The sequence below is a fragment of the Aplysia californica genome, unplaced genomic scaffold (genome assembly GCF_000002075.1).
Source record: "Aplysia californica isolate F4 #8 unplaced genomic scaffold, AplCal3.0 scaffold00104, whole genome shotgun sequence".
In the NCBI taxonomy this organism is placed as follows: domain Eukaryota; kingdom Metazoa; phylum Mollusca; class Gastropoda; order Aplysiida; family Aplysiidae; genus Aplysia; species Aplysia californica.
Window position 1 is genome coordinate 178,520 of NW_004797374.1, and position 10,000 is coordinate 188,519.

The 10,000-nt window shown below is 40.0% G+C and overlaps 1 protein-coding gene across 1 annotated transcript in view; it reads left to right on the forward strand.

Annotated features, from left to right (window-relative positions):
• The window catches only part of LOC101863574 (ATP-dependent translocase ABCB1), a gene marked incomplete in the record, with an annotated part of 82,729 nt that overhangs the window by 41,326 nt on the left and 31,403 nt on the right, over positions 1–10,000 (forward strand). Inside the window, 1 exon segment of the mRNA XM_013080880.2 lies at positions 8,253–8,395. Within this exon segment, the coding sequence (XP_012936334.2) occupies positions 8,253–8,395 (143 nt within the window).

A 10,000-nucleotide genomic window follows, 5' to 3' on the forward strand; every position in this document is an offset into this window, starting at 1 on the left:
TATATATGTGTGTGTGTGTGTGTGTGTGTGTGCGTGTGTGTGCGTGTGTGTTGTGTGTGTAGGGGTGGAGGTGTGCGTGTGTGTTTCTTACTGGTCTGCGTTAATATTTTGTAATGCAGAAGCTAGTGAAAGCATACTACAGTCAATGTATGCTAATAACGGATCTATATAAAGTCCATTAATTATTAGATCGTATCTAATCCACAATATATCACTTTTCACGCAGACACACATGGTCCAGCGCAGGATGAAGACTGGACTAATTTTTCGTTTTTGTCATCGGAACATAAATACTCCTTTCGCAATCCATCCGGTCATCTGGCCAATATACAAGCATCAATGACGTAGAACTAATGCTGGAAACAAACGCTTCCGCACAGCAAAATCCCACCAATCACAGGCGTGGTAACAGCATGCATCAACCAATCAAAACATGTCAGGTGCTTCTCATTTCCTTCTGGAAAAGAAATAATGGACAGGAAATGGCACGAACCACGAACTGTGGCCTTCTAATTGTCTGACGATAACATTTGTCTTTTGAAAGAGATGATATTTTCGACCCCGCTACTCGGTCAAATTACAGGAGTGGTGTCATAACACAAACACAAACTACTGGTTCTTTGGACACTGCCAATAAATAAGTAATGGCGTACGGACACAATTTTGAAGGACGTGACCTCTATTGATTATGATCATTGATATAGATCTAGTGCGCATTTCCCATTTTAGTGGCATTCACCCTTTAGTGTTTTTGTCAAAATTACTTTTCATCCTGACTAAATTCTGTAATATATCGGTCACCACCCCCTCCCCTCCCCCTCCCCCCGTCCCCCACACACTTTCTAACCTTACCAAAGAAAACCCCTGTATTTTTATGCTTGGTGAGCAATTCACCTTCCTGATAGTGTTTGTTTAAATGTATTGACACCCTAGCAACGGGCGACTAGGGGTCAAAGTTAATATTTCCATTCCCCCAACCCCTCCACCAAACCCCAAGGTGGAACAAGACTTTGCACTCGTTGACACGGTGTCATATTATTATTTTACTAACTGTATTGTTGCCTGTTGATCGTTTACACATTTCGGCTCGAACGATCACCATGCCCCCATTGACAGCTTGGTGCATGGAGGAAATAAAGGATTTTTGTAAAACTAAAGTTTCTTACACAGCTTCCTGCTCAGGGAAGGAGAGAATCAAGCCTGCAGTCTCACTCTTATCCACCTGGTTAGGATACAACTTGGAAAACCACCCACGGACCTACGAGAAACTCCCAAGCTCCAACTGGCTTTGAAAACAAACTCAATTTCAAAGTCTATTGCTTGTTTATGACTAGCCCATTCACTCTGATTATATTCCCAGATACAAGACTTGACATCGCAAATAGATTAATAGTAGTGCGGAAAATGTTTCTTTTATAGTTCTATTTGTGGCATATGGTGTCAAATGAAGTTAGATATGCCAAACACTGTCGCAAGGTATGCTCCCTTATGAAATTGCAGCTCACAGACCTCTGCTATTTATTTTTGTCACCTATAAAAGTCACAACAACCTGTTTGTCGCATTGGCCTTTACCGGCTTTTGATTTGATTTTTTCAGTTTATAAAATCAGATTTGTATCTTTTTCAGAAGAAAAGTGTCAAAGTTGTCTTGCTTTCCCCATATTGTGGTTGCCTTTACTTTCACCTTTGTCACTTTGTGTTCTGTATAACACCAGTTGAAAGTCTATCCCCATTCCCATCGTCCACCCAACCTTTTGTGGCTTCTACTTCTCGGTCATCTTTCTAACCTTTCAATTTGCCTGTACTGTTTGATCGTGTCCATTGTATCTCATTTTCTCTCTCGAACATTTTTCTATCCAGCCATCAGTTCCTTTTCTTTAACTACCGTCTCCGTGACGGCATGTTGTAATATATTTTCTTTCACACTGTAATTGTCACTTACTCTATCACCACCAACACCACCACCACCAGCACCATCATCATCATCATCACCATCATCCTGTAGTTTGTCGCCTCATAGCAATCCTAATACTCTCCGATTGTTCGTCGTCTTACACATGAATCGCTATGCTTGAAGTCATTGTTTTAACAATAGAATTTATTTTCTTGATCTTCTTTTGTTTTATCTCTCCATCCGTCTGTATACTATATTCTTCACCTCGATTCTTGTGTCATCTTTCATCCGTCTCAACAAGCACACTCTCCCTTAATCTTTGGTTCTCCAACCTCTTCCTTCATATTTGTCATCATTTTCTCACTTGTTTTCCTTGTCTCTCTGCCTCTTTGTCCCCTTGTCTCTCATCTGTCTCTGTCTCTTTGTCTCTTTGTCTGTATATCTTCCCTCTCTCTTTGTCTTTCTCTCTCTCTCTTTCTTTCTCTCTCTCTCTCTCTCTCTCTCTCTCTCTCTCTCTCTCTCTCTCTCTCTCTCTCTCTCCCTCTGTCTCTCTCTCCCACCCCCTATCTCTCTCTCTCTCTCTCACACACACACACACACACACACACACACACACACACACACACACACACACACACACACACACACACACACACACACACACGCACACACGTCAACAGAAAGAGTAATTGGCTCCATTTGATTATAGCTTGAATGGCTCACTTACCATTACCTAATCTCATCTTCATGTTTTTGTCCTTCCCATAATTTTGTTCAAGTAATGCTTAACAATACGATTCAAACATTTCTTTTCTTTGTGCCTCTGTGAGGATATAGGTCGCGAGAGGGTGTCTTTGTTCGAACTGTAGTGCACTAATTACATCATATTTTACCCTTCTATTCATCGTTTTCCTTTTTTGTATCACCTCTTCCTTCAGCACTATAAACTTCAGAACCTCTTTTTCTTCATTTCACGAACCCTTTTCCTTTTTTTCTGCATCTTCACTTAAGTGATAGCCTTCATTTCGGAAAAGACAACATCACAACATGATTTCTGTGTTGATTTTGCGTGCTGTTGTGCCTATTTCCAAACAAATAAAGCTATGCACTAACAGCAGAATTAGAGAAAAAGATTCAGACCACAGAGATGAGATGTTACCGCAGACTCCTTGACATCTCGTACAAAGACCACGTTTCAAATACTGAAGTACGAAAGAGAATCACCAACGCAGTGGGGCAATATGAAGATCTACTGACCACAGTGAAGAGATGAAAACTAAAATGGTATGGGCATGTCACAAGATCCACAGGACTTGCCAAAACAATCCAGCAAGGAACCGTACAAGGAAAGAGAAAGAGAGGAAGGCAGAAAAGGAGATGGGAGGACAACATTAGAGTGGACAGGAAAGACGATGGGAGACAATCTGAGGAGAGCAGAGGACAAAAATAGATGGCGAGAGCTGGTTTTCCAATGTGGTGGTGCCTCAACGGTTGCCCCAACCACGGGATAGAAGAAGAAGAAGAAGAAGCTATTTAATTACTACCCAAGACCGCAAATAGAAGCATATCATTCTTATGAGCAGAGAGCACCCACCAGGTACCATCAGTGTTTTGTTTTCTTTCTGTCTGTAAAAATAATGTTTTTATCAATGCTCAGTCACAATGACTTTGAGAGTTTCGAACTTTAAACCCGAAATTAATTCCGGGCAGATAATGAGATTTTGAAGATGGAAGACAGTGTTGAGACAGAGGTTGCGCGTTTATGTGTTTGATGGTGCGCGCGCGCGTGTGTGTGAGTGTGTGTGTGTGTGTGTGTGTGTGTGTGTGTGTGTGTGTGTGAGTGTGTGTGAGTGTGTGTGTGTGTGTGTGTGTGTGTGTGTGTGTGTGTGTGTGTGTGTGTGTGTGTGTGTGTGAATGTGTCCTTATGTGTATGACACGTGTGTTGCTTTCTGTCTGTCTGTCTGTCTGTCTGTCTGTCTGTCTGTCTGTCTGTCTGTCTGTCTGTCTGTCTGTCTGTCTGTGTGTCTGTCTTCTCTCATTCTCTTTCTGTCTTTTGGTATGTATGTGTGTGTATGCGTGCATGTGCGTATGTATCGATTTGTCTGTGTGTGTCTGTGTGTGTGCATATATGTACGTGCTTGCGCATGTGTGAGTGTAAGCGCAACAGTGAGTGTGCATATAAGGACTTTAATTCTTTCTTCTCTTGAAACAAATTGTTTATCAATTAATAAGTATCATTGACTTGTCAGCACTAAGTCACAACTAAGCAAAACCCAAACCATAAAAGACAAGGTACAGAAATGCAAACGCGCCTGTGCACATTCAGGAACAGGAATACATAGTACGTAGAGTTAGAGACTAATAGCTTTTGACGTCTAGCACAAAACAGCGAAAGATCCACTGACAGTGCGAACTCATAATATGCAATATTCTGTAGATTTAATGACCATCGTAACACCTTAAGGTTATTTAAGAGGCAAGTCCTCCCAGTTTAACGTCCATTTCCGATATTATAGAGCCAAATGCAAAATTTGTATAAACTGCTTCTCCTGAGGCACTTCATAGAGATATGATTGAGCTTCTTGGCATGGCTTTTATACACCGTTCAGGTCCCTTTGGCACTCCATACAACACCGTTGGGAGGACCGCAGCTTTGCAAACTTTCAACTTTGCCTCTGTACGAATGCCACTGCAGACCCAAACCCTTCCTCTGAGTCTTCCAATGGATGCACTAGCTTTATTTATGCGTAACTTTATGTCTGTATCGATGCGGGCATTTGAAGATGTACTGCCAATATATTTAAAGCTGTCAGCATTGTTCAGTGTTGTTTTAAGCAATTTTTTTTTTCATTTTAGGAGGGAGAGTTTGCATATCATCAGGGGCAGGCTGAAAGAGAACGTCTTTTTGTTCACATTTCCTATGCCGAAAAAAATTGTTGTAGTTGGTGTTTTGAAAGTGAACGTTACAGGCATTACCGAGGCTTCCAGAAAACGACGCAAAATCACCGCTCGTTGTACTTGACGCTCGGGGACATAGTGCTAGGGCTGGACGGAAGGAGCGTGCTGAACTATTCGCCTAAGCAATGGTCACCAAACTACGGCTCTTAGCTATGATGACCCCGTCGAGAGGTCAGCTCGTCATTTAGGGATGGACATTTGGGAAGATGTGTTTGTAGCGTGGTCCGGACTTCAAGGTCATAAAATAACTGAACCATTTCATTGCATTCTACGGTGCAACGTGAACAAAATTTTCTAATAGATATCATAACGCATAATTTTAAACTGATAAATAATATTCCTGTTCAGCATTAATGTCTTAAAGAATTTTATTCCACTCATCAGTGTATTGTATTAAACACAATAATTATCCGGCCCGCGTTCGGCATTTTCTCAGTTATAAAGCGTTTGGTGACCCCTGGCCTAAGCCAGAAAAAAGCCCAAGCTTGTGGAACGGAATGACCCACTTCAGAATGACCCACTTACAGAGCGATTGGATCATCACAATCTACTATGATTTCAAAATTCCTATAAGTTTGACCTGGACTATTTATTCTTGTGAATATGAAACTCGAGGCTGAAAGGACAATGGTTATTTGAGTACTTTAAAAAGCGGAAACCCAAAACCGCTGCAGCTACCACAGATAACAACAAAGAGACAAAAATAAACAGGCAAACAAACTGAAACAACCCCTCCCCACCCCCCCCCCCCCCCAAGACCAAAACCAAAACTAAATCCCCACAAAAGTACACACTAAGAGAGAGGAACGAAATACACAAGAGCCTAAAGCAGAAATGTAAAGGTGTAATAGAGAAGAAAATTCGGAGACACAAAGAGAAAAAAAATTGTTACAGGTTTTTAAAAAAATACAGGATGAAAAGAGGGTATGAAAGAAACAAGAACGAATGAAGGAGACGGAAAGCAGACGAAGAAAATTAATGAAGGGTTGAAATGCAGAACCAGCTGCACCCAAATTAGACATTCTGAGCGAATCATTTTTTTCTGCTGTTTCCATACTGACTCAAGAACGTCCATGTATAACAACGTATAATAGAGGGCAAGACTACCCACAGAAGAAGCTTGATTTTAAAAAACTATACTGTATGATGACTTAAGTAAGAATCGTTATGCTGGAACTTGGTAGTTTTTTTCCCAAACACGCGACATCCTTCATTGTAGCCTCCATAAAACAAGTACATTCAAACTCCCTTCCTTCCTTGCCCATGTCCTATCTTTTACTCTCTTTACAGCTAGAGTGCCCAGTATTTTACCCTCTATACAAGCATAACATGTGGGTTATATTATTTCGGTCAGGGTGTCGAAAGTGCACTGCAAATACTCGTTACAAGTTGTGAGAGTTATTCTCATTAATTTGACACATCCAGGGATCTGTAGAGGGTATTAAAACAGATGTTTTTTGACAGGACTTTGGCTCGTTTTGACAGACGTCGATGCCACTTTGACGAAGCTGTCGCATGACAAGAGCGGGAAATTTAATTGGCTGTTATTGTAATTCTAGAATGTATGAATAATCAAATTTAGGAAACTAATGTTTTTTAACCCTGAAAATCGCCGGCTGCGCCCCCTGAGAAAAAACACGGACACGAAGAACAGTTACTATAGGTGTAAAAGAAATAGATCAGGGCGACAATGTTATTATGCTATCATCGCAGTGTCATGCGCTAATAAATGAAGCAGCTCAATTAACACATATCATTATAATACTGACCATCAAGTACACCCCTATTATAGATTTAACATAATTCATAACACTTTGGAACCCCAGATCGATAAAATATATTCAGTTTTTCCGAGGATGTCCGTTTTCAGAAGGGGTTTTAAGTTACACAATTAGCATAATGAGTTATAGTTAGAACCCCACGCACGCACATGACACTTGAAGAGTGTAGATTGTAGCCTAGAAATTCTTCCATTTCGTCGACGGGTTTGTGCGTGAAGTATGTTATTCCTGTTGTTTTGGGATCTTTTATTGAAAACTCTATTAAAAGTACTTTTGAAGATACATTATGTAAAGTGCAATTATTGTAAGTGGTAGAATAGATTTATCTTCCTGCTTTTAAAAAGTTTGAAAATTGTTTTGATCTAAAATGGATTTTTTAAAACCAAAAATATAAGTCACTCATCTAAAAAAAACAGATTATGAGTTCTCTTGATGGAGTAAGTTGTGTATTAAGCAATATAAAAAGCACTGCAAACGTTATTCTTTTGGGAGCTCTAACCTGGAAAATTTGAAGATTTTTTATAAATGTACTTTTCATTCTTAATGTTTTATGCATATACTTTGAAAGAGTTAAGTGGGTTTCTCTATTTTCCCTTCGGCCAGCGCTGACTTAACCGTGCCCTCAGACTTGGTGGAAAATTCTAAGAGGTCGACAGTTTTGGATTTCTGTTCTGATATTACGGACTTCAACCTCGTCTCTGGCCTCTGGATGAAAGTTGTATTGACAAAAGTGTCTTAGCAGAGTGAAAAAACAGGTGGGCTAGATGAATTCCACGTTTTTAAAATCATACATTCTGTTTAATATATTCAATTTCTCATGTTACTATTATTGTAAGATTTTTAAAAATGTTAATTAAAAACAAACATATTAATACCAGCTCTACATGAAGATCCTGATTCCAATATTTTCAGAGCAGGGGTGTCAATTCAATATCTTTGGGGACCAAACTCAAATGACACCTAAGGTTGCAAGTTGAACGGGATAAATTATACTCATTAAGTAGTTGAAACGTAGCCTTTTTAAAACAATAGTATATACTGAAAGAGACAAAAGTTTATATAAATAAATTAAAATCAAATTATTCTATTTTCCTGCTGTAAGGCAATTTGTCAGAGCTGGATATTTGGCATTTTTTTCTTGGCAACAAGTTCGTTTATGTTTGAAGAAAAGTTGTGTGTAATTACGATTCTCGGGGTGGACTGTCTAAGATTCTCTTGCGGGATGGATACGGGTTGCAGGGTTTGAGTTTGGCACCTGTGCTTTAGAGGTTCATTCAGTCTGTAATGGCTCGTTCGACAATTCTTAACGATGACCACTACATCTTCAAAGGAAAATATATCTCCAGCGAGACAGAAGAATTAGTTAGAAGTAAAGGTAATGGCGACTTATGGCCTCATCTGTGGCCGATGACATACTGGTAGACAAAGGTTTGCCACATTTTGAACCATTACCAGACGAAAAGTACACAACGTCCCAGCAGAAAGATAGAGTTACTAGACTTGATTAAATTTCTCCTTTCACGACAATCCCTTAGAGGGGGATAGGTAGGAGAGTATGACTCAAAGCAGAAGGGGAAGCAGTCTTCTTCATTACTCCGGATAGTTCTTTCTCTCTGCAGCAAACTCCCTAAAAAGAGCCATGAAAATAAAAGGCACCGAACGGCAAAAGCTCAAAACGCCGGCAGATGAAGAAGATGAGGAAATTGAAGAGCCTACCGATTTGGAAGAAAAGAGTCCACCTCCAGTGGGAATTTTTCACTTGGTACGAAATCTATCTATCTATCTATCTATCTATCTATCTATCTATCTATCTATCTATCTATCACACAACCACATGCATTTCAATGTTTTGCAATACGCATGACGGAGTGTACTCCGTGTGTGTGTGTGTGAGGGGGGGAGGGGGTATAATTTGTGTGCGTATTTGTGTTTGTGCATTGGTGTGTTTGTGTGTAAGCGCGTGTGCATGTAGGTTAAGGAAAGAGGTTACGTCTCAATTGTGTTATCACTTGCAGTGCCATTTGACCAGCAATAATAAAATTAATGTCATTTAAACATTCAGTGAGCAGGCATCTAGGCCCGAAAGCTTTATTTTCAGAAATATCAAACATAAAACGTCTTCTTTCACTCTCAATGTCAGTGAACAATCGATAGCAAAACTAATTGAGTGTGTCAAATTAGAGCAACTGAAGAAGCAGCAGGAACGGGCAGTGCACTTTTGTTATATAATCTAAAGTTTACTTTCTTCTGTTTTGTTTTTCCCAAACCCAAATGAAAGCCTTGACGAAATGTGACAATATTCTTTTAATTGTGGTGATGGGTGACTGATAAGTACTCTGTTATACACACTCAGCTCATGATCTTGTTTTTAGTAGAGGCTAGCAAATGCATAACGTCATATGAGCGCCAAGTAGTCGATGTCAACAGAGAAGTCCTTACAGGGAATCAGACTTACTCAGCTCGCCGCTCTAGCTTCAACACCACAAAGTCTGCTTCGCCTATCAAGGCACCTCGGAAATAACGGGTCACAAAAGTGTGACAAAATACAAACGAAGTAGAGAAAAAATAAGCACAGTTAAGAGCGTGACATTGATGAATCAGCCCATTTACAATTATAATTCTTCTGTGAATAAGAACTCGAGATGACAATGCCCCACCCCCTTTTGGGCATTGCCAAAAGACACTTCAGTTGGTTAACTCATAATCGTAGAGATTAAAAACAAGACTTCCTCTATAAGTATGACAAGACTTAGTAACTTAGAACAGAATCACAATTAAACTTCATATTCAATGACATCAGTGTACTTTTGAAAAGGAACAAGTCAGTTTGACATTGCTTTATGCTACTTCCCTCACAATGATTTCTTTCTTTTTTGGTAACTGTTTTACGGCGCTCGCAACTGCATAAGGTCATATGAGCGCGCGGGAAACATAATCTTACATTTTCAGTCAGTAGGTCATTTTGAATTTTGCCCAAGTGGCGGCCGAAGCCTACTCTCATCGATTTTGGATCTTCAAGGGATCTTTAACGTGGGTAATGGCACTTACATTACCAAAATTGAGTCGATAGTGCCGTAAAACACCTGCTCAATCAATCAAAACACGTGGGTAACTTGCACATGAGATCTCCCATATTTTTCGCCCTTGTCCGAAAAGGCTAGGTGAAGATCTTTTCTACCCGAAGATCAGGGATGTGGCTGAAAGAAAACAATAAGAAGGAGCCACGGAGTAACAGAAGAAAGGCTGTAAAAAGAGTCGAAAGCCCAGAGGAGGGGGCAAAGGAGGTGAAAAGGCGGGGGGTGGGGGAGACGAAATGTGAATGGAGACAAGTTTCAATTTTAGAGATTTGAATTTTCCATTGCTATCC